The sequence below is a fragment of the Branchiostoma lanceolatum genome, chromosome 4 (genome assembly GCF_035083965.1).
Source record: "Branchiostoma lanceolatum isolate klBraLanc5 chromosome 4, klBraLanc5.hap2, whole genome shotgun sequence".
NCBI lineage: Eukaryota > Metazoa > Chordata > Leptocardii > Amphioxiformes > Branchiostomatidae > Branchiostoma > Branchiostoma lanceolatum.
Window position 1 is genome coordinate 18,924,982 of NC_089725.1, and position 24,180 is coordinate 18,949,161.

Below are 24,180 nucleotides of genomic sequence, written 5' to 3' on the forward strand. Positions count from 1 at the left end.
CTGTCAAGTACAATGTTAGAAAATGTCCACATTACCCTACTAAGCTCCTATTTCTACTTAATGTGTACAACTATGTATTGTGTAACATGAAACGGTACATGTATCATTGCAAAACACACAAGCTGCCTAAGCCACTGAGTTGCGAATATCTCTACATATCCAAAACATTCTTGACAGTGTATTCATCACTGAACGATTTGGAACCAACCTTGGCAAACTCTGCCGTCTCCGTTGATGTCCCTGAATCCGGGCAGGCACTCACAGCGGTACTGTGAGAGACTGACGGGCACACAGAAGCCCTGTCCAGGGGGGGCACAGCTGGCCCGATCACAGGGGTTGGCTGGGGGCTGTACAGGGGTGGCTGTGGGGAGGGGGGTTGGAGGAGATACTATTCATAGACACAGCAATATTGGAAGAGAGCTGGGTTATCAAAAATTAATCTGTTAACACAGAAATCCTGCTGCTGCCCATCTGAAACTTTCCTTTGTGAACTTTCAAACTGATATTTAAAATGAAATACATAACTTGCACAACACGATTTTTTTAGCTTTGTAACATTTGTTTGTGAAACCATGTAATTCCTTCATTCCACAGAATTAGCTTGTCTTATCATATTTCAAGAAAGGAAGAGCCATTCTCAACACACAACCAGATGGGCAAGCAAACATGGACTTCCAGACATGAAACTACAATCCCACATGAAGGTGTTCATCTACCCACAGTTGGCATCCATGGCACAAGAAAAACAATTTATCACTTTCAGCAACCTGCCAAACACAACTGGGATACAACAGTTTCAGTTTCATAGAATTCTTGAGGCTTTTCAGGGGTCTAATCATGGAAAATACTTCCAGACTTGACCAATTATTTCAGATTTGCGAATGCTGTGCCATGGATATTGTCAAGTACATGTATATAGACAGCAAGCAAGGTATGCAATGAAACAGTAAGAAGCTCACAGACAGGACCTACCAATGGGATCCTTACCGTGACAGGTCCATCCATTTCCAATCAACCCCGGTCTGCAGCGGCAGGAATATCTGCCTGCACCCTCATTAATGCACACGGCATTTTCGTCACAGTTGTGACTCCCCTCTTCGCAGGGGCTGGGGAGAACCGCTATGGCTACGTGCGGAGAGAAGATTACGAAAAGTGCACGTGTCATTTCTCGTGGAGCGCAGCATGCAAGCAAAGGCTTCCCTCCTGCCTGTGTAACTGGTGCTACACTTGGTGCCTGCAAATGGTTTTCCAGCAGAAGTTCTGCAAATTACCTGCATAACCTTTCTTATGCAATCTCTGGATTTTCAAAAAAGCCCAGCACTGAGCTGACAGACAGGAGGAGCACCAGGTGAGAGCTTGGTTAGAAGCGTTGCCGACATACAGCACACATCACAAGCCACTGACCTTACGACGGCTTCACAAACCTGCACCAGAGTGGTGACGGAGGATGGAGGGATGGAGAGATGGGTGGATGGAGGACAGCCAGCCATGCAAGTGCAGGGCGCACTATGCTGCTGCAGAGAAGTAAGTGGGAAGCATGGAACATGCATCTGAAAATGGAAACACAGAGGTGTCTGGATTAGTCCGACAATAACAGCATGACTGGACATGCCAACATCAATAAGTAATATGGGTTATATTCACTGTGACAAAGAAATGCTGACATGCACAAGGAAAGGATTTCTCCAAACAGTCAAATAAAGGAAAAATCTCCATGTACAAATGTATATCGTGTTGTACGATAAACATAAGGACAATTCATGCTTTGCGTTTCGAGTTTGCCAGTTTCAGTATTATGTTCAACCTCAAGTTTATGAAAAGTTGACTGTTGGACTGACGATTCAAGGTCATAAAACTATGAACAAGTGTGCTGTATCATTTAAGAAGGTCATAAATAATAATACTCAATTCAAGAAATGTTGCCATATTCAAGTGTGACATTGGCATGCACTGTTGTTGGCAATGTTGTTAGAACCAAAGGCAATGTTAAGCTGTCTGTTACACAATGTAGCAATTAGTAACATGTTCTGTAAGGTGCCAGAACCCATTGCAAACACAGGCAGTGCATATACACTGTAGCTAAATTTGTCACTACTAGCAAATGTAAAGCCATGTTTTACTGCAGTACAGACAGGCCCCACTAGAGGGGATGATTGAAATGTAGTTATGCTTCAGAGAAACTAAGAATTTCACAATATGCAATGCCATATGGTCTGGGAATGCCAAGAGTGTGTTATACACAACTGATGATACTGTTAACTGTGAGTAGAAGTGGATTCATGAATTAGGATGTCGACATGTACAATTTTGTTGACAATGATATTGTTTCCTGCCCCCCTCCCCAAAACAAACATGAACTTGGGCAGAATCTATAAATCTCTGAAATTGGTTTACTACATGAACGGTACATAAAGGTTACCTACCATTGCATGTCCTCCCATCTCCAGCATGGCCGGGTGCACATTCACACCTGTACCTGCCCTGGCCCTCGTACACACACCTGCCGAAGTCTCGGTCACAGTCATGCTCATTGCTGGTGCAAGGGTCAAGCCAGTTCGCTGGTGCATATCGTACTGCAGCTGAAAAAGAAAGAAAAAAACAGGTATAGATGATTCAATTTTACATCTTATGCATTTCACATGCATATCATGCTTTCAAAATAAGTTTTGCAGGCTGCAACCGTTGCACAGGGTAAGGGTGATCATGCAGTCAGTGCAAAACGCAAAATGCAAGAAGAAATTTGCTGCTGCTGAAGCGCTGCACAATAAACTGAGGAATCCAAAATGAAGTAAGCTTCTTATTGTGAAATGCATATGCTGTACAGTAGTTGATGGGAAGTTGTTTGCAAAGTTACAATCTTATTTTGTTATACCATCTGCAATTATCTATTGCAAAAAGGGCAGTTGCTTCATGAAGTGACAACAAACGGTGAGTTAATTTGAAGCAATAGCAAGCATAAATCTGTGGAAATATGTGCTGTGAAAAAGATGTGGGTGAACTTCCATGCTGCAGCAGGAAATAACCAACATTACAGTTTTGTGATAAACACTTTGAATTGCATTAATTGCAGGCCAGTTGTGCAACCAGCATTTATCTGCACCCCACAAAGAGCCATGCACCACACATACCAGACACCAACCTAAGTGTGTCACAAGACAAGATCCCAGTGTCTCCTGCCGCAAACCCTGAGAATTTAAACCACTTATCAAGGAAGACAACATTGGGTCAATCATTAAAGCTGGTTCCAATTTCCTGCTTTACCTTTGAGCTCCCCATAAGTGAGACCAGCTTTTGGCTGGGGTTCCATTGGGCAACAACCCATGTATATCAGCCAAACAGGACATCAGGACACACAGAACAGAGACACAGGACAGGAAGCCTCATTAATGTAATTAGGAGTACTCCAAATGTGGGCAATTTAGGCCAGGAAAAATAAGTCATTTTTGCAGAAGGCATTACTTTTTTGTAGTTGTGCAAACTGTTTAAACTGAGAAGAGTGTAAGTTGCCGAAACTCCTCTTAAGTTTCAAAAACAAGACATTTAAAGCCAGGAGAACCAGAACAATTTTCAAAGCAACTACAGTAAGTTGTTTTACGGTAGGTTTTAAGGGTCCAGGAGTCCCCTTTTAAGCACAACATGCTTATGTCAGAGTCGCTGGTAAGCAACTGGGAGCAATTAATCTTTATGGATTCAGGACACTTTTTCTAATCAATCCAGTACTGTAAGCTTTCATAATAGTTGATAACTAACCAATGACAATTTATGATTAATCAATTGACTACACAATTTATATAGCAAGAACAGTTTTTTTTTACTTGAAAACATGTTTGGAGTTTATAAGATCAAAGGTCCTGATCACTACTACAATTATCATTTGGAAATGTTGGGGTCTAAACCTTAAATTCCACCACGACTAAAGGTGGCCTTTCTTGGGACGATATTAAGCACAACTAAATCCACACGGCAAGCTCTGGCTTTCTTGGAACAGATTAATTAAACGGGCCTGTATGAAGAGATTAGATCCATCTGGCTGGCAGGTTCAGAAGTCTTACAACTGTTATGAGACATAGCACACCCTATCCTCTCAGTTGGACTTATGTGGCCGGGCACAAGGAACCCTAAGTCCTCAAACTTTTACATATGATATTGATTAATCTTGGCTAATTACATCAGCTACAAAACTACTTCATTATGTGGTTTGTTGATAGTTTGGTTATCTTAATTTGGCTCATCTCATGGTTATTTACTGATTTAGAATAGTATTACATATTGCTCATGCTTTGGTGCCCTCCCTATGGCCTAGCTAACCCATCTCTTGCTAAACTCCATTACTGTAGCCTGTGCTTTCAAGCCTTTTTAATCAATACCATTCAATCACCAATAATCTTGCCAAAGTCATGCTGTCTTTAGAAAGTTAAGTTTTACATTGTATCTGTGACAACTAAAGAGCGTACACATGTGAGCTAGAAATCACTGCAACACAACAACTCAAACAAAGCAGGAGGAAGGAAAGAAACAATAAGTTTATTTGTGTCTCAACCAAGAGTGAAATAGAAAATATTGTTTTAAGTGTTATATCACAATAAGATGACGAATTAACACGAAGAAAAAAAATGAGAAGAAAAAGTGCCAACAGAAATAAATAACCAACTTGTTATACAAAGACAAGTGCAAAAGTAAACTCGACAGACAAAATTAACAATAGAAACACACACATGCAAAGTTCTAAGATTATATCTTTAACATTTATTTGGATTTATTAAAATATTGTCTACAAGTAGAACTTTTTAATGTACAGGTAAATATATCTATTAAGAGCATAACTTGCTAAAAGAGATAAGTGATTTTGCATCTATAACTAAACTTATTCCTCTAGCATGACTTCAAAAATTACAGCTTCTTGCTTCCATTCGTAAAATCCATCCAAATATAGCAACCAGCCCAAAAATATATTACTTCTTCAGCTGTGCACTTGCTAATATACAAGCTTCTCTTAATCCCGGGACTGGCTCCTGTAAGACATCAGCCTGTGAAGGGGAGACACTCAGACATGTCAGTAGGGAAGAAAAGTGTGAGAATAGTCTATAAAGTTTTACACACCAGGAAGTGTGAAAATTCCATGTGAGAAACACTGAAGCTACATGCACATGTAACATGTATATGCAGTAAACCTCTGCATTCTAAAAGTTTCTGAAACACATGCGGCATCGAAGGTGATAGGGAAAGCAACCCAGCAGTAACACAAAGAAACTTATTCAAGAGATAGTTCAGCCTGCCTAGGAAGCTTTGCGTTAAGAACATTCAATGTTAGCTGGACTTTCTTTGCACAATCAAGCTGTAATAATATAAGTCTTGACTTTGTCTTATTTGTTTTCCTATTGGACTATCTAAGAATGTCTTCACTTTATTTGCGTATCAATTCATAGTTAAAAACCTGCTGTTCGAAATCTTGCTCAGTGTCACAAACGAAAAGTAGTGGATATTACTTGAAATGTCTGAACGTTTCCAAAATCATATCCAGTAGCTTGAGTAACTGCTATTTGTTGTAATAACACAACATTGGTACATGGATGCCAATTACTGGTGCACTGTGCAATCATACATACAGAGTAGGTGGCAAACTTCCTTTGTGTTTTACAGGTATTTGTGAAAATCCAAAATCACTTGTTCCTTTAGTAGCATCTGGATCTGAACATCACTATTATCTCCGTGTTCATTACTTGTTTGAGAACAATAATGCAGGTAAAAAGATTTCCTCAGTCCTTTGAACTTGAGGTCTACGCCAAAATGCTGCTACAAACCATGAAGTTTGGATTCCTTGAGAAGCTGTTGGTTATTAGACAAAAGGGTTTCAATAAAAAATACACCAAAAGGAAACACTCGCTGCATTCTGTGACCCTCTTAAAAGTCTTATCTTCCTTACTTCAGCCAGGGATGCCAGATCCCAACATGCACTGGAAGAGGAAACACATGCATTGTCATGGAAACCAGTCAAACATTCCTTGACTTCCTTTGATAAGGTGATGGCCTGCTGACACACACACCCCCGGGTAGGTAAAATGTTTTCACTTTATAAAGACAGGTTGCCGAAAAGTCTGTCATATGTTTCTTACCTTTGCAGAAGAATCCATTGCCCTCAAATCCCTGATTGCAGCGACAGACTGGCCTGCCTCCCTGGAACAGACAGCGTGCGTTCACATCGCAGATCAGGTGACCGCACGGATCCTCTCCAGCCCGAATGGAGGCAGCAGCAGCTGGAGTCGCATAACATGCAAAACGTAAGGCTTCAGGCAAGGATAAGTAATCTATTATCTAACATCAAAAACATCAGAATTGAATGATAGAGGTAACCCTTTTAACATAATTCATCTTATTAATGGACTGTACTACTAAAGAACTCCAATTGTTCTACTTAATTTGCCATTTTCTTCTGTTAGTAGCTTAAGTGCAATACTGTAGATTGAGGCTGTGTACTGCATATCTGTTACATCAGCATTCATTTTCTGTCACTATTTGGACACCCAAAACTAGCCATGCTGCCTAAACTGCCCATGTAATGTCTGTTGGTATTTTACACAAATAAGCAATGCCAGCACTGCAGGATTCACACAACCATCACTCTGGCAAACTATAACACTTTTACTTGGAAAGCATTACACCTAAAAATTTTATCATCTTCTCAATGATGTTGTATTACAATTTGTTGCTGGTTTTGCTGGATGTGCATCAAAGAACAAGACATAAATCAAATATCAGTTACCTCCACAGGTGAATCCGTTGCCCTGGTAACCATTCTTACACTCACACCTGTAGGACCGTGGCCCCACAGGGATGCACATGGCGTTTCTGTCACATTTGTTGTCGTCACAAGGGTCAGCAGCTGGGATGGGAGGAGATCAACTTAAATCATTCTCTTTGTTTCTTTATGCTTTTATGATCTCCTTGTCTAATGCCATGCTTCAATTGAATTGAATTGGCAACATGCTAAAAGCATAGAAATAACACAATGCAAGTAACTCAAATACATGTACTTTCTTGGTCTTGTCAGCTTTCTAGAGTTTTTCCTTGTCCTCCTGATTTTAACACCATTTATAGATATCCACTCAGTGTGTCAGCAGTCATGTAATATTAATGAAATTTAACACACATTTTTGTGGGTAACAAACACATGCAAAGTCATTCATTCATTTAATTTACTTCCCTCTACTCAGACTTGTCATTTTATCTCTGCATATTTAGTGGGCACCAGACTATCAGTCTGCAATGCCATTCTTAGATTTAGTGTGTGTTGAATGATCAGGCTTTGCACACCAATCACATGCAAACACATCGTTACCATACAGCACTTCCATCCCATACTACAAAAAAGAGTACTCACGGTTGCAGGTGAGGCGGCCGTCTCCCTTGTACCCAGCTCGACACTCACACCTGTAGGAGGAGCTGGTGGGGAGGCAGTTGGCGTTGGGGTGGCAGTCACTGGTGCGACATGGATCCGGGCCCTCGATCACTGGGAGAGGAAGGAACCGGGTTACTATGGTTACCAACAGGATTGGTAATGCACATTTGAATATAAAGCAAACTCCTGAAAAACTGTGGTCAGCACTTTTAAATATCATTTATTATTATACATTATATATTTATTATCATATATAAATATTATTATTATAAATATTGATAAATAATCAAGAGTAATCACAACCTTGTCTATCAAGGTACGACACATGTACGTCTAAGAAGCTGTCGCAAATGGACCCCTTTATAAAGTAATCCACAATAAAACAGACTAAGTTTCTTGCTTACTCTATTCTATCAGAGTTTGGGATCTCCAAAGGAACACAAAACGTCTAAGATTTAAAGCATGACCTACCGAAGCACTGGTCACCATCTCCCTGGAAGCCCTTCTCACAGCGACACTTCCACTGGGTGCCATGCTTAAAACAGAATGCATTGGGACCACATGGATCCGGGTTGCAGGGATCCAATTCTGAAAAGCAATCAACGAATCAATCAATCAAGCAATTAATACACAAACATATATTGATTACTTGTATCAGTACAGCACAGAACTTACAGAACTCTACATAGCTGAATCCAACAGTTTTTTCATCAATCCAGCTACAAGTCCATCTGGAGTGATGCTTGTAACTATAGGGGTGAATAGTTCTGATTGCTAACTTCATGAGGAAAAGTTGCCATAGATTGGCACATTCCTTGACCAATCAGGAAGATGCAATACAATTTCATTTCCTTCTATCTAGACCACTTGTACATTGTCCTACATGCACATTTATATCATAGAATTTGTACATTATCCAACTCCTATAGGTAGCATGGGTAGACCAGTGGTTAGTGAACCTTCCATTCGACCAAGAAGTCATTGGTTCAAATCCTGGCTCTGTCGCTCACCCAACATGCAGGTTACTGGAAAGGGTTGCAGTCCTTAGGACATGACATTAAGCAGGGGAATTTTTCCAGTACCATGATGCTGTAAATACTGTACATAGTGACTTTCATCTCAGCCACGACAGGTATTCATCGAATTCATTTGGGCTAAACTGGTTTAAGATATTTTTTTTCATTTTCCTATATTGTCCCCCTGAACATCATCTTACCTGTGCATGTTCTGCCATCTCCTACATATCCCTGCTTGCACACACAGCTGTACCCGTCCCCGACTGATATGCAGTTGGCATTCGCATCGCAGTCGTTTGTCAAACACTGAGGAGGAGTTTCCTTGTTTTCGGGGTCCACAGGGTCAATGGGGTTACCGTTGTTACCGTTGTCAGGGTTCACAGGGTCAATGGTATTACCTGTAGCATCAAAAATGTTTGTGTTAGGTAAGAAATATTGAATTTTGTCAGAGACATTTTTGGTCTATCTTACAAACATTTTCTTCACAATAAAAAAATTTTTGAATAGTATTACATACTTGTGCAGACAATGCCGTTGCCGGTGAATCCGGGCAGACATTCGCAGGTGTGCTCTCCTGTTACCATGTTGGGGATGCACTTGGCATTGGGGCTGCAGTCAGGGTGGGAACAGGGATCCGCTGTAGGAGAGATAAAGGGAGACCAATTTGTTAAAAAACAGCAGACATCAGTTCAGCAATCTTACTGTCAAGTGTAATAAACTGTTCCCACAGCACTGCTAACCGCTTGGTCAAAACCATGAAAACAAATTGAACAATAATTTGGCAGGACATGTACAGATGCAATCAAATGATAAATTTCTATGCATAGCTCACAGCAAATACTACCTTTGATCTTTGTGTTTCATTCAATATTTGGGATCCATGATATGTTTGCAATTAATTTTTTTCACAAATCTTTCTGCGATCCCTCAGAGCACTTCCTGCCAAAGATCAAGATGAAATGTCTTCCTTCTATTATTCATTGAAGTGCCTTAAGCACTTAAGTCTCTGAGATTAGGCCAATATAGCAGAACTACAGGTACGTACGGATGGGGTTGCAGTAGTGTCCGTCGCCTTGGTAACCCTGACGACACCTGCAGCTGAAGGACCCAGGTAGGCTGATGCAGTCAGCATTAATGTCACAGGGTTGGAAGATGCACAGATTTGGGACTGGAATGGAAGACATGTTTCATTGTTTAACAGAAATTTGATAGCTCTAGAACTATTCACTAATGAGGAGTGAAAGTAAATCTTGAAGATACATTGTTACAACTTTTAGTTTTAAGTCATATCAGTCAGTGTATCTTAATCACTGATTATTTTCTTCTTGAAACTAAAATGTTAAATCTGGATGCTTTTATCTCAGTTCTTGCAAGTTGCAAGACACAGTGGAGGAAGATTAAGAAAGAGAATGCAGCTACATGATGTTTCAATGACTGCAGATGCAGAAACCAGTGGATGATAATGATGATTTTATCTCAGTGAAGTTGTGGGCATAACTTGCCTTTTTCCTTGTTGTCAAGTGAACATGATTTGATCATTGTCAAATCATCCATGCCAAAAACTAATGTGGGCCCTATGTCTATGCCACATATATTGAACGAATGACAGTACAAATTTAGCAGGCATCAGTTGTAAAACTCAAATCTAAAACACAAGACAGTACCCAAAAAAATGTACCAACTAACTATAGATCATGGTCTACGTGGTGTGTGAGACAAGTACCTGTAGTGCTACAAGTTTAAAATAGGACATGGAAAGGAGAAAAGTAAAGATAGAAGCAGAGAAGGGAAGAGACTACCTCCATTAGAAAAGACAACTGGTGAGGGTTTTTGTCCAGTCAATGGTAGAAGTAGAAAGAGAAGAGTGGCAAAGGAGACTGGGACGGAGTTAGCGACAAGTATGTCAGAACAAGTGCACGGGACAGAATAAAGGGAAGAAAGAGGGTCAGGTCAGACAGTAAGAGGAAATAGAACACAATAGTCACTTCAAATCTGGGAAGAAACAAGGATTTTCAAGCAGCTTTATATTACCCATAAAGATGATTAAGAAAGTAGAAAAAGAGTAATAATTGCCCTTGATATTGGGGCAATGACCTTCCAAATTCAAAGTGACCAGTATTTGAGAAACACTAAGAAAGAGAGATTACAGAAAGAATGATGAAGGTACAATACACAGTAAGGACTTTAACCGGCCATACCTGTACAGGTGAATCCGTTTCCAGTGAAGGGCGGTTTGCACTCACACCTGAAGGACGAGCCCTCTCGGATGCAGTTTGCATTTTGGTCGCAGCTGTTGGCATCACAAGGGTCCACCTCTGCTTACACAAAGAAACAACGTGTAAGAGTAGATACATATACATTATATAAGATTTCACACATATATACTAACACAAGTGCAAGTGCCATTTGAGCAGTTTTCCCAAGTATATAAAGGTAATAAAATGTATGATAACAATCATACATATAAATTATACAATTACAGTCTGAAAGGAAATTGGCAATAGGAAAAGCCATGTTGTGCACAGATTTAGAATCCAAGAATAAAATAACTCGAAGAGGATGTTACCCTGTTAAATAAACATTTCGAAAATCAGCCACTTTATATGTGCTTAATCCAAGATCTATCTAGACTTTTTGATATGATGAAAACCTATTGATAACTATCCTGTTCAATGGCAAATCAACAGCTCTACCACTGGTATAACGTATAACGTCCTAGGCAGAAGTGAATAACAGTTGTCACCTGTGCATGAGAATCCTGAGCCTTGATAGCCTGGCTTGCAGGCACATCTGTAGGAGGTTCCAGCGGGCACACAGTTGGCGTTAGAGTCACACTGGTTGTTCTGGCAGGGGTCGTTGACTACAACAGAAGACAAATAATCAGTTTCTACAGTTTGACAGTCCTGAACAATCTGTTGCTAGTGCTGGTGGTCGTGACAGATTTATACATATATCTGTGGCATGGATGTTGCTTTTCTGGTACATCCTACTGCAGTTTTCATTGTCTTAATGCAATTTCAACTCACTGATGTTCACTGTCTTGTTGCAATAATAATAATTTCACAGTGGCAAATATATGTGGATATTACACAAACACACACACATACTCATGCAGCATAGTACTGAATACACAGAATCATCAACAAGTGCAGATTTTTTGGTAATCTTTGCTGTATGCTAAAATCAACATTTTATCTGCTTTTGAGAATCCACCTCCTCAACCAATAGTTATCAGGATGGAAAAACAAAAAAAAATCATCCCCCAGAGGAGAAAACTACATCAACTCACCTGTACAAGTAAAGCCATTGCCCAGAAACCCAGCGTTGCAGACACACTGGTAACCAATCGGGCTGAGCGCATCCTCCTGACAGCGAGCATTACGGTCACAGGCATTGTTAAGGCACGGGTTTTGTCCTAATAAGGATGAAGTATTATAACAGACAAACATCAAAATTACTGTGATGAATATAAGGATTTCACAACTACATGTACATTGATAAACAATCAGCATTTAATCAAACAATTGCAAATTCAGTTTATACCTTAAACTATAGAAAAACTGCTATTGGGGAAAGCCTCTGCATAATCAGGTAATGAAAAGTTGCAAAGTTTACATAATGTGATACACGTACATGATGATAGAATAACTCAGCAAGGAAACTTCACTTACGGAGGCAGGTCCTGCCATCCCCTTGAAGTGCAAAACCAGCGTTACAGATGCAGGTGAAAGGCGATCCCAGCGGCACACACTGGCCATTGATAGGGTCACAGTCGTTGTTTGCACATGGGTCTACAGGAGTAATCCCTGCAAGCAAGAATTAAGTAATTATCTTAAATTCAAATTACACAAACATAGTTTTCTTACACCTTCAGTAAAAATCTACCAATTGAACCACATGAAAACTGAAAGAAGGGAGAAATAATGTATAGTTTGACTACATTAAATCACTATTGGGTTGTATGTGATGCTGAAACATGTAACACAAGGTGTGAGAAGAAGACAGCAAACAGACAAGTGAAGATGCAAGAAAGGAAAGGGCTTGGAGCGAGTAACTTACGGGTACAGCTTCTTCCATTGCCACTGTACCCAGGGTTACACTCACACATGTAAGTGCTGCCCTGGGGAACACAGTGTCCGTTGACCAAGTCACAGTCATTTATCTGGCAAGGATTAACGGCTAAAGGATGGAACACAGAAGGTGGGAGTGTTGAAAGACAGAAACATTGAAGCACAGAAAAGAGAAGTAGCTATGTTGTGAACCCCGTTCAAGACTGAAGAGTTGAAAAAAGATGAGGAACAAGCAGAATGTGCCTAGGATAGGTAAAATGGAAATGTGAAGTGTTGCCATACTGCTGGACTGTCTCTAAATCAACACAATGTTTCACCTTCTCCTTTTCAAATTATGCCTAAATCAGCTGGTATATATCTATTGTCTTGCTCAAATATAAAAGTGGACAGCTAGAACAGCCGTGATGCAATTTAACACAAGAAACTCAAATCAACATTGCTCCAACCTTTTACCAACAAAATAAATGAAAAGCAAAAAAGGGAAAATTCAATTGAACAAAGACAACTGGCTAACTACACACACAGATCAAAACAGTCAACTTACTGGTACAAGTTCTCCCGTCACCCTGGAAACCATCCTTACACTCGCAGGTGTAACTGTTGCCTTGTGGGTTACATCTGGCATTGGCGTTGCAGTCGTTGTTCTCACATGGATCTGCTGGTTCTGGTGGTGCAATCCCTACAAGAAACATAGTTCCATGTTGGATGCTTGGGTATTTTGTATCACTTTTAAGTATGGCCATAAAATCTGAAACAAACTCCCAAGCAGAATCTGTGACGAAAACTGCCCATTCATAGAAAAGTTGTGACAGAGCAGTAACCTTTTGACTTCATGTCTTGTGGAGTGGCTCAAAAGAACAGTGAGCAGTCCAGACCCTGCCTCTGAACCAAAAGGTAAGGTGTTTGAACTGTTGTTACTCACCCTGGGGTGAAGGGTTGCATTCCTTGGCCCTCTGTTGTGTTTATTCTGATGAAAAAGAACTAGGGGAATTTCCACTGTACAATGAACCTGGATATACATGTACATGCACTGTACATATCATTTGTCTTTCCAGCCATGACCAGAGGAGGATTAGCTCCTCATTGAGCTTGATTGATTCCAAATCCTTGTCTTTTATCACTTTCCTCTATTGTTTTATCCAAGTCAGTAACTTACCTGTACAGGTTCTCCCGTCTCCCTGGAGCCCAGGGTTGCACTCGCAGGTGTAACTGTCGCCTTGTGGGATACATCGGCCATTCACCGAGCAGTCATTGTTCTCACATGGGTCTGCTGGTTCTGGTGGTGCAATCCCTACAAGAAACCATAGTTTCAAGTTGAATATTAAACATTCCTGGGTATTCTGTATCACTAATATATGTAAGAAGTATGGCCATAAAATCTGGATCAATTCCCGTACAAAATCTGTGACAAAAACTGTCCATTTTTTTAAAAGTAGTGACAGAGCAGTAACATTTTTTAAATGTAAATGGTAATGTCTTGTAGAGTGGCTAAAAAGGACAGTCACCAGTTAAGACCCTGCCTCTGAACCAAAAGGTGAGATGTTCAACTCCAAACTGTTGTTACTGACCCTGCTTGGAAACAGAAAATAGTCTTACTGATTATTACTGATTATTTGTATCACCATATTGTACAATAGTACAATGTTGATTAAGATTCTCATGCAAAACCTGTACTGAAAACATTCCAAAACATTTGCTGAACCATTAAAATCACACAGATTTCTGACTTACACAACCAAAAAGTTTTTAACTTACGTAAACAAGTCCTTCCATTCCCTTGAAAACCTGGGTTACACTGGCAGGTGAAGGTGTTTCCTTGTGGAATACATCTGGCATTGGCAGTGTCACAGTCGTTGTTTAGGCATGGGTCCTGTCCTGGATGACAAAACATTGCAAACCAGTTACTTTGTTTTATCTGTCATTTCGCTAAGATATTAGTAAGATTGAAAGAATAGAGCAGACATTGGTCACTTACTCCAACTTAACGTGTAGTATCTTTATTTCTATAATTCTCATTATTGTATATGATTTCAAGCTATCCGTGCAATACTGTTAAAGAAAGCATTCTCTTCTCAATGACAGTGTTGGAAACTCAACCGTTCACTCAGTAACAAGTTGAAATGTTGACCTTCTGACATGCAGCTCATGAAATTTGCACAACTTAAAAAATTCAAAGACATTTCAGTCTTAAATGGACTTACGTAAGCACTGAATGCCATCTCCCTGAAAGCCAGGGTTACACTCGCATCTGAAGGATATGACACCTCCAGCGGCATAAGTGGGTAAACACCTGCCATTAACTGAGTCACAGTTGTTGTTCTCACAAGGGTCAATTTCTAAAAAAAAAGGACAGAAAATATGTTTGATTAACTCTCAATTGTTATCCGATAGACCAATTGGAATCCTCTGTAGTCATCTTAGTGTGACGTGTGTCCATCGTCAAATGCAATGAATGATAGAAAATTGCCCCAGCAATTCACAGATGATCACAAAATTGGCCCCAGGGTGGCAGATACCAGACTTGTTGACTTCCCATATTTCCTTGCCATAACAGCCAAGTGTTGCATACAGCACTACAGAAAAGCTTTTGAAGACAAAGGGTACGTTGTCTATTAAGAGATTTTTGGACAGGAATCATCTTAACAGCTTTCTGATGCTTTCCTTGATTGTCCATCTAAACATATTAGGTATGTGTGCAACATTCTTGCAAAATAAATATGCAGATGCCGCTACAATAACACTAGAAGCATACAGCACCTAAGTCCAAGCTGATAACAACAACAAAATATTGACTAGCAGAGTCAGCAAAAGCCTCTTCCTCTGTGTGGCTCCAAGCAGGTGTGCGAGTGGCAAAGCTAGTGACAAGCTATTGCCAGCTGTGGGAGAACTTTATCAGAACTTACGAGCACACCGCCTGCCATCTGATAACAACCGAAACCCTGGCCTACAGGTACACCTGAAGGTTCTTCCCTCAGGGATACACTGTCCATTGATTGGATCACAAGGGTTTGGTACGCACGGGTTTGTTACAATTGCTGAAAGAATAGGACATAATATATAGATCAGAAAGCTATTAAAGAAACAAAGTGTAGAAAACCGTTATGCTGCAAATGATAACACAGTCATTAGAGTGAAGTAGTACATCTACCAGTAGTTTATTCTATTCATTTCTGATTTACAACATGGGTCAGAGGACCCTTATATTTCACTTTAATTACTTGTACATGAAGGGATACAAGTATAAACCCCAGTATTGTCAGCATTTCGACCCATGGACCGGAAGCATTGATCTACATTGGTGAAAACTGGACTAGCAGAAAGCTTAATCATGATCTAAATCTAAGCTGGTGAAAGAAAAGGGTTTCTTTACACAGTGAAACCCAGATGGATCAGAAGTTGTAAGCTTTTCTTGTCTGGCTGTGGCAAGATGTCATTGCAAAGAGTCAAAAATATTAAAGTCAGGAGCACATGGTATCTCAAAAGTCATGATCAGCAGTAATACTAGAAGAAAGCTTGCACCATCTAGATCTGAGCGGGTAAAAGAAGAAAAAAAGCTTGAGTCGTCAGATTTGAAAGTGTAGTTGTAGCATCTTCTGGCTGGCTGTAGGCAGTGTAGCCAGCACAAGGTACGCGTGATTGCCAGCTGTAAGAAAGACTACATTACAACTTTCAAGTACATGTCCTGCGATCTGACATTAACTGAAACCCTGCCCTACAGCTACACCTGAAGTTCCTTCCCTCCGGAGTACACAGGCCATTAAATGGATCACAGGGGTTTGGTACACAAGGGTTAAGTGGTGGGATAACAACGGCTGTAAGAGTATGATATACACGTAAAGAGGTCAACATTAAGTGTGCGAAAATACAGGAAACCCATCATTCTGTAAATGAAAATATTTGAATTTCAGTAGTTACTCATTGAATCATTTCATGAGAAAAAAAGATTCAATGTTTTCTATATCCTTATAACACAGGGACAGAAAAGCCACCATAGCTGACAGCATGAATTATGAATCAATATTGAGATGACCCACCGGTACAAGTCCTTCCATCTGAAGCCAACTGGAACCCTGGTCGACATATACACCTGAAGTTGTCTCCTTCTGGGATACACTGGGCATTGATTGGGTCACATGGGTTGGGTTGGCAGGGGTCCCTCCTCAGCTCTAGTGTTTAAACAGAAACACATTGCATCAAGAGCCCATCATGGAAATTTAAAGATGGCAGAACTAATATTCGAGCACCTATGCACAGCAGCTATACCTGCAATCAAATAGTACCAGCAAAAGGAAGAGCCTCTTGCCTAGCAGGTGCTCAGCAGGATTGTCGGTACAACTCACGGGCACAAGTCCGTCCATCCCCCATGAGCTGGAACCCTGCACTACAAGTGCACCTGAACGTAGATCCTTGTGGAATGCACTGCCCACGGACTCGGTCACACGGATTGGGGATACAGGGATTTGGTGGGGGTAGGGCTTTACACAAAGAGGAGAGTTAGCGGAGGAGTACAAGTATACATGCCATTGTTATTGTTATTGAAGGAAATGTCAGTTATCTGAAACATTCACTAGTACTGTAGTGATGTAAGGAAGAAACTTTTATAGATACAAATTTTGCTCTTTGGAGCCAGTTGATAACCTGGATGATACTTATAACTATATGTCAAGTCAGGTTACGAAGCTCGTTCTCAGTTAGACGAGACACAGGAGTTGAGAATATTACTAGTATCATCGACAACGTCCTTAAAGACATTCTCTTCCTGCTTTTCCTTCTTGAATGATATTGTGTAAATAAATGTGGTATGTCATATTTCTTTTCCTAATGCCCATGGTACAGTAAAAGAACATCTTCTGTTGCCAAATTTCGATACATTTAGTGACACTTGGTGATAAACACTTACGAACACATGTTCTACTGTCCGGAGACAGCTGGAAACCTGGGTTACATTCACATCTGTATTGAAAGCCTTGTAGCGGCACACATCGACCATTGGTAGGATCACAAGGGTTGGGAACACATGGGTTAAAGACTTGTCCTGGAAGACAGACATTTTGGTTAGATGACACATTGAGATTAAGATGTTAGTTTTCAAATTAGACATTTCAAAATTGAATCCAGATTTTAAGGTGTGACCTCAACATCCTTTGACACTATTGCTGATAACCAAAAAAGGGCCCAACATCATGTTCAAGTTGACGACTGGGACTTACGAGTACATGTCCTTCTGTCTGATGACAGCTGATAGCCAGGGTTACATGTACACTGGTACGTAGAGCCTTGAGCAACACATCTGCCATTTGTGGGATCACAGGGGTTTGGGCTGCAGGGATCGACTACTTGTCCTGGAAGTAGAAAACAATAGCTTAGATTAGACCACATAAAAAAAAAGAGACTTTTCCCTTTCATCAATTTAAAGACAGCAAATCAAGGATTGGCAGGTCGTCTGATAAATGCCAGTATATTGGTTATGCGATACATATTTCATTCCATATGTGGGCTCAAAAATATGATCAATGACTTCACGGAAGTCTAATCATCTTCAAGAAATCACCAAGACTTACGAGTACATGTCCTTCTGTCTGATCCCAGCTGGAAACCAGCGTTACATGTACACTGGTATGTAGAGCCTTGTGGTATACACCGGCCATTTGTGGGATCACAGGGGTTGGGGCTGCATGGGTCGACTGCTTGTCCTAAAACAAAAAGGAGTTTTAGTAAGTCTTCTGATAACTGGCAGTATACTGCTTATGTGATACAGATTCCACGCCCAGCTTGGCCTAAAAAAATCTTACGGATTAATGACTTGAAAAGTCTAATTATCTACAAGGAACAATTGAGACTCATGCATACTTCTGTCTGACCCCAGTTGATAACCAGGGTTACATGCCTTGAGCCATGCATCAACAATTTCACATTTGTGGGATCGCTGGGTTTTTAGTTAAAAGCAGGAACAGATACGGCACAAACACAACAAATCTTATGACTGGCATCTAAATGTAGCAACAGATTGTCCACTCCGTATTGAAGTGAATGACCAAGACTTACTAGTACATGTTCTTCTGTCTGATGCTAGCTGGAAACCAGGGTTGCATGTACACTGGTATGCAGAGCCTTGTGGTATACACCGACCATTTGTGGGATCACAGGGATTTGGGCTGCAGGGGTTGACTGCTTGTCCTGTAACATACACACATTTTGGTTTGAACAGAAAACTACAAGTCATTTGGGATCACAGACTCTTTCTATTACAAAGGTTTGAATAATGGAGGAAAGGTTGTTTTGCATCAGATCTCAGTTCACAACAGAAAGACTTACGAGTACATGTTCTTCTGTCTGAAGACAGCTGGAAACCAGGGTTACATGTGCACTGGTACGTAGAGCCTTGTCGTATACACTGACCATTTCTGGGATCACAAGGGTTGGGGCTACAAGGGTCAACTGCTTGTCCTGTAAATCGTACATAACAGTAAGACCACAATTCATTAAGTAGGCAATACACAGACCTGTCCTATGAAAGAAATTCAAAAAATGGAAACAACCATTGACAGTGTGCATGATGACTTGAAAAGTTCCACTTACGAGTGCATGTTCTTCTATCTGCACCCAGTTGATAACCAGCATTGCATGCACACTGGTACGCAGAGCCTTGTGGTATACATCGGCCATTAGTGGGATCACAGGGATTGGGGCTGCATGGATTGACTGCTTGTCCTGTAATATACACACATTTTGGTTGGAATACAAAATATGGTGGGCAAGTTTTTCATTAGAGCGAGACTCAATGCCTCAAAGGCTCGAATGACGAAGAAAAATTAGTAATGGACCTGATTTCAGGACTTGCACAATATGGTAATAACCAAATGTAACATTTCCTGAGATAATAAGAAAAACTTACGAGTACATGTTCTTCTGTCTGATCCCAGCTGGAAACCAGGGTTACATGTACACTGGTATGCAGAGCCTTGTGGTACACACCGGCCGTTTGTGGGATCACAGGGGTTGGGGCTGCATGGGTTGACTGCTTGTCCTGCAATAGAAAAATTTTGGTCACTTAGTATGACAATCAAGTCTGATCTGAAGCAAGATATCGTGGATAGACACCAACAAAGATGATCAACAACCGGTACATGTTGTCACTAACCTGATCTATCCTACATGTATTAAAACTAACAGTTTGGAAAAAACTAAAATAGGACGTGACTTCAGGTCATGTAAACAGCAGAATCTTTGACAATGGTATTAAAGACTTAGTGCTGCATTGTGTTTAGTACATTGTACTTACGAGTACATGTCCTTCTGTCTGATGCCAGCTGGTAACCAGGGTTACACAAACACTGGTACGAAGTGCCTTCTGGTATACACCGACTGTTCCTGGGATCACAGGGGTTGGGGCTACAAGGGTTGACAGCTTGTCCTGAAAAAAATAATTTTTGGTACATCAGAAAAATTGTAAAAAAATCATTAGGAAGCTTTAGTAACTTAAGTAACTATAGAAAAATCTTTAACAGCAACATTGATGAAGACTTACTAGTACATGTCCTTCGGTCTGGAGAAGGCTGGTAACCACGGTTACACAAACACTGGTACGAAGAACCTTCTGGTATACACCGACTGTTCGTTGGATCACAGGGGTTGGGGCTGCAAGGGTTGACTGCTTGTCCTGTAATATAAACATTTTTGGCACTTAGCAAGCCTGAAATTCAAAGCAAGACATCACAGATAGACAACAAAAAACTAGCAACAAGCTTGCAATAAATCAACATTTTGGGGGAAATTAATATAGAACCTGTGTTCAGATCATGTGTAACCCCCAGAATCTTTGACAATGGTGTTGAAAACTAATACCAAGACTAAGTAGTACATTGTGTTTAAGTTCAGAACCAAAAGACTTACGAGTACATGTTCTTCTGTCTGATGCTAGCTGATAGCCAGGGTTACATGTGCACTGGTATGTAGAGCCTTGTGGTATACACCGACCATTGGTAGGATCACAGGGGTTGGGGCTACAAGGGTCTCGCACTGCTTGTCCTGTAATATATCAACATTTTAATCATTTAGCATGACAATTAAGCCTTAAGTTTGAAGCAAAACATTATGGATAGAAAAAGAGGAGCAACTAGTAACTGACAGAGTCTACCTATTGACAGTTTGTGGAAAACTAAAATTAGACCTAAAGACTAAGACTAAATGATGCACTGTATTCATAACCAAAAGACTTACGAGTACATGTCCTTCTGTCTGATCCCAGCTGATAGCCAGGGTTACATGTACACTGGTACGTAGAGCCTTGTGGTATACACCGGCCATTCGTAGGATCACAGGGGTTGGGGCTGCAGGGGTCCTGTACTGCTTGTCCTGTAATTTAAACATTTTGATCACTTAGCATGATAATTAAGTCTTAAGTTTAAAGCAAGACATCATTCATACATCAAGAGAAGCAACTAGTAACTGATAGGGTCTACCTATTGACAGTTTTGGGAAAACTAAAATCAGACCTGAGTTTGTGTTAAGACTATGTGCTGTATTGTATTAAAGTTCATAACCAAAGGACTTACTAGTACATGTCCTTCTGTCTGTAGAGAGCTGGAAACCAGGGTTACACAAACACTGGTACGCAGAGCCTTGTGGCACACATCGGCCATTTGTAGGATCACAGGGGTTGGGGCTACAAGGGTCAACTGCTTGTCCTGTAAGATAAAAACATCAATTAATATTCAGTACTTAATCTGAAGGTGCAAGGCTATAAGGATAGTCTTTGCAAAAAGGCATCTGTATTCAAGTCTTAGATAAAAGTGAAAATTAAACCCACTTACTACTAGTACACGTTCTTCTGTCTGAGGCCAGCTGGAAACCAGGGTTACATGCACACTGATACGTAGAGCCTTGTGGTATACATCGGCCATTTGTAGGATCACAGGGGTTGGGGTTACATGGGTCAACTGCCTGACCTGCAAGGCAAGGTTGACATTAATTAAGTTTAAGATGTTGAGGCCAAAATTCACCTTTCAAAAACTTCCATCAGTGACAACCAATAAGTATGGGTCGGTACATTATCTAATGGTAGCAATACACATTTCGTCTGTCATTTTTACCAGTATATTTGTTGCTCTATCAAATCAATACATCTACTGACTCAGAATTATCTCAGAATTACATAAAGGAACAGCAAGGCCTCTTTTTTGGTATTTGTTACACACACAGACATAGGCTCCCTGCTTGTCCCTAAAATACAATTTCACAATTGTCAAATGGTAGATAAGCTCTAGAGAGCATCATAGCTGATGGAAAAATGATCAACTAGTTTTCCTATCTGCTATTCTGCATTGTGCACACTGCAATTACTACCCGCAACGCAAACACTTCTGTCACAGTTGGTCATCTAAAAAAGTGGAAACCTACGTAAGCATGTTGTGCCGGCTGGTCCTAGCTGAAACCCATTAGAACACTGACATCTGTACGAGGAGCCCTGAGGGAAGCAGCGATTACTTGCACCACAAGGGTTTGGACTGCACGGGTCTCTGGTGGCTAAAGCTAGAGCGGAAGAAAGAAAGAAAATAATGATCACGAACGTTGCTTGTGGATTATCTCTGCTATATACAGTATGTCTAGTACTTATGTGAAACATAAAAAGGACAAACATGGCCTTTTGAAATGGCCAAAAGGAAGCCCAACAGGAATTTCAACAAGTCTCGTTGGCATTAGACAGTGAGCACGGGATAAAATACAGATCAGGTCATACACAAACACGATTCCTCATTGGAAGGTTAATCCTTGAGCAGCACAGCCAATATTTGCATCACAGGGGTCAGGCTAACAAGGGCCATAAGTATTAACCTTCGCTCTGATGCCTAACTCTGTGACTAATAGGGAATTGGGTGCAAAACAGCTACTTTAGCGTGCTAGGAGGAAGAAACGGTTAAGTTTGCCCATTATAAACAGCCACCAAATGTTTCTCTTGTGACAGCAATTTGAAAAAACGATGCAAGAGGAATAAGTTATTCTGTCATGTTTCCAGTAGTCCAGATAACCTTATGGTATGAACTCAAATTCACACAAATTCCAGCAGTCATATAGCTTTTCAGTGGACACTTCAGTAAGATCAGATAGAACTGTCAAGTGAATTCCACTGTCAAAAGAAATGTTGACTGATAAATTGATGTTGATTAATTGATAAGTACATCAAGGGCCAATTTTGGTGATGGGTTTGTTGAGCAAGCATAGGCAAGACATCAGGTTATAGTGCATGTGGCATTTGCAGCCCCTTGCATGGCCCAACTTACAGGTGCAGGTCAGACCATCGCCCGTGTACCCCAGCTGACAGCGACAGGTGTAACTGTTTCCCAGCGGGATGCACTCTGCCCTCTCGTGGCACCGGTTTGACTGCTCACAAGCATTAGCAGCTGAACGAAGCATGCATGCATGCAGAATTTAGCACACAAAAAAACTTAAATAAGTATGCAGAATTTCTCCATATGGCATTACAGTTAAGGTGTATATGTCAGTATGACGATGTTCATGACAATGGTGGAAGTGGTTACAATAATGTGACTGCAGCATATATCATCACAACAAAAGTGACCAGATACCTATCCATAATATCAGGGTTTCAAAACATGTAAGTATACGAGTTCTGTACCTAAGTGCATTGTGTACTGGGATATTTTTTACCACAGAAAATTCCACAATCATAGTATACATTATAGTGTACTTTAGTGTGTACATTGCATGAATTCAGAGATAAGCCAAGGCGAATATTGCTTGCCTAGTGAACACAGAAGTCAAATTTCTTAGTAAAACATACCATTCTTGACATTGATTACAAGACCAAGGCATACAATATTAACTTACAACCAATCACACGAGATGGAAGTCTAACCTGTGCACGTGGTGCCATCGCCACGGTAACCAGGCTTGCACTCGCAGGTGTAGACTCCCTGCCCGCGGTCCCTACAGATGGCGTTAACATCACAGATCGCTGAGCCGCACACACCTGACTGCCTTGTCTGACCAGACAAAGCACGTGTATCCGCTGTAGGGAAACAGAACAGTCAGCAAGGTTTCTCACATGTATTGTACATGATACATTGCTAGTTAGGGAGAAAGAAATTCAGCTTCCTTCTTCTTAGATATCACAATATGTTTTGCAACCTTTCTCACCTGGCATCAAAACAACTGCATGCAACAGTGTTGAAACAACATCAACAAAATCTCTAAAAACATTTTGTTAAGAATTACCGGGAAATGGCTTTAATTGCTCTAGAAATGTCATCATACAATATATATCACAAGATGTTTCCTTACAAATACATGCGAACCCGTCGCCGATGTACCCAGGCTGGCACTTGCAGGTGTAGGCAGACCCGATGGCAATGCAGTCAGCATTCAGGTCACAGGTATTCTGTGCACAGGCGTCATAAGGCTGAATCAACTCAGCTGTGAGGATACAGATCCAATAAGTTAACTCATGTGCTGTGGTATCAATCATATCCTGAAACATTTGCAAATGCAGGGACCTTGAAAAGGTGATCCACAAAAAGGTAGCAAATTTCATGACAGGCTGCATTTAAGACACAACTGAAAAGGCTAAATATTTCCCTCCCTAACAATGACCCCCATGCAAACAATGGGACAACAGTACCATACACAAACTCATGTTATCCATTAAATCAACTATGTGAACTAAACATGTTGCAGTGAA

The 24,180-nt window shown here is 40.7% G+C and overlaps 1 protein-coding gene across 18 annotated transcripts in view; it reads right to left on the reverse strand.

Annotated features, from left to right (window-relative positions):
* Positions 1-24,180, reverse strand: part of LOC136433121 (neurogenic locus notch homolog protein 2-like) — a 56,621-nt gene that overhangs the window by 4,896 nt on the left and 27,545 nt on the right. For 6 of the 18 annotated variants that reach the window (XM_066424953.1, XM_066424952.1, XM_066424954.1 and 3 more), the window contains 38 exons: positions 23,784-23,915; positions 23,359-23,511; positions 22,763-22,882; positions 21,882-22,013; positions 21,296-21,430; positions 21,038-21,169; positions 20,703-20,837; positions 20,376-20,510; positions 20,011-20,142; positions 19,765-19,896; positions 19,378-19,509; positions 19,062-19,193; positions 18,798-18,929; positions 18,528-18,659; positions 18,044-18,175; positions 17,693-17,824; positions 17,383-17,517; positions 16,823-16,957; positions 16,517-16,648; positions 15,386-15,517; positions 14,684-14,818; positions 14,238-14,357; positions 13,639-13,773; positions 13,027-13,161; positions 12,084-12,218; positions 11,702-11,827; positions 11,156-11,272; positions 10,611-10,727; positions 9,458-9,580; positions 8,930-9,049; positions 8,613-8,810; positions 7,868-7,984; positions 7,379-7,507; positions 6,761-6,880; positions 6,114-6,254; positions 2,424-2,579; positions 973-1,125; positions 209-361 (listed from right to left, as the gene is read on the reverse strand). In XM_066424953.1, the coding sequence (XP_066281050.1) occupies positions 209-361; positions 973-1,125; positions 2,424-2,579; positions 6,114-6,254; positions 6,761-6,880; positions 7,379-7,507; positions 7,868-7,984; positions 8,613-8,810; positions 8,930-9,049; positions 9,458-9,580; positions 10,611-10,727; positions 11,156-11,272; positions 11,702-11,827; positions 12,084-12,218; positions 13,027-13,161; positions 13,639-13,773; positions 14,238-14,357; positions 14,684-14,818; positions 15,386-15,517; positions 16,517-16,648; positions 16,823-16,957; positions 17,383-17,517; positions 17,693-17,824; positions 18,044-18,175; positions 18,528-18,659; positions 18,798-18,929; positions 19,062-19,193; positions 19,378-19,509; positions 19,765-19,896; positions 20,011-20,142; positions 20,376-20,510; positions 20,703-20,837; positions 21,038-21,169; positions 21,296-21,430; positions 21,882-22,013; positions 22,763-22,882; positions 23,359-23,511; positions 23,784-23,915 (5,094 nt within the window). Of the gene's footprint in view, positions 1-208; positions 362-972; positions 1,126-1,404; positions 1,551-2,423; positions 2,580-4,504; positions 5,028-6,113; positions 6,255-6,760; positions 6,881-7,378; positions 7,508-7,867; positions 7,985-8,612; positions 8,811-8,929; positions 9,050-9,457; positions 9,581-10,610; positions 10,728-11,155; positions 11,273-11,701; positions 11,828-12,083; positions 12,219-13,026; positions 13,162-13,638; positions 13,774-14,237; positions 14,358-14,683; positions 14,819-15,385; positions 15,518-16,516; positions 16,649-16,822; positions 16,958-17,382; positions 17,518-17,692; positions 17,825-18,043; positions 18,176-18,527; positions 18,660-18,797; positions 18,930-19,061; positions 19,194-19,377; positions 19,510-19,764; positions 19,897-20,010; positions 20,143-20,375; positions 20,511-20,702; positions 20,838-21,037; positions 21,170-21,295; positions 21,431-21,881; positions 22,014-22,762; positions 22,883-23,358; positions 23,512-23,783; positions 23,916-24,180 lie in introns of those variants that run through there. The other 12 variants (XM_066424951.1, XR_010755599.1, XM_066424955.1 and 9 more) reach the window with 12 other exon arrangements.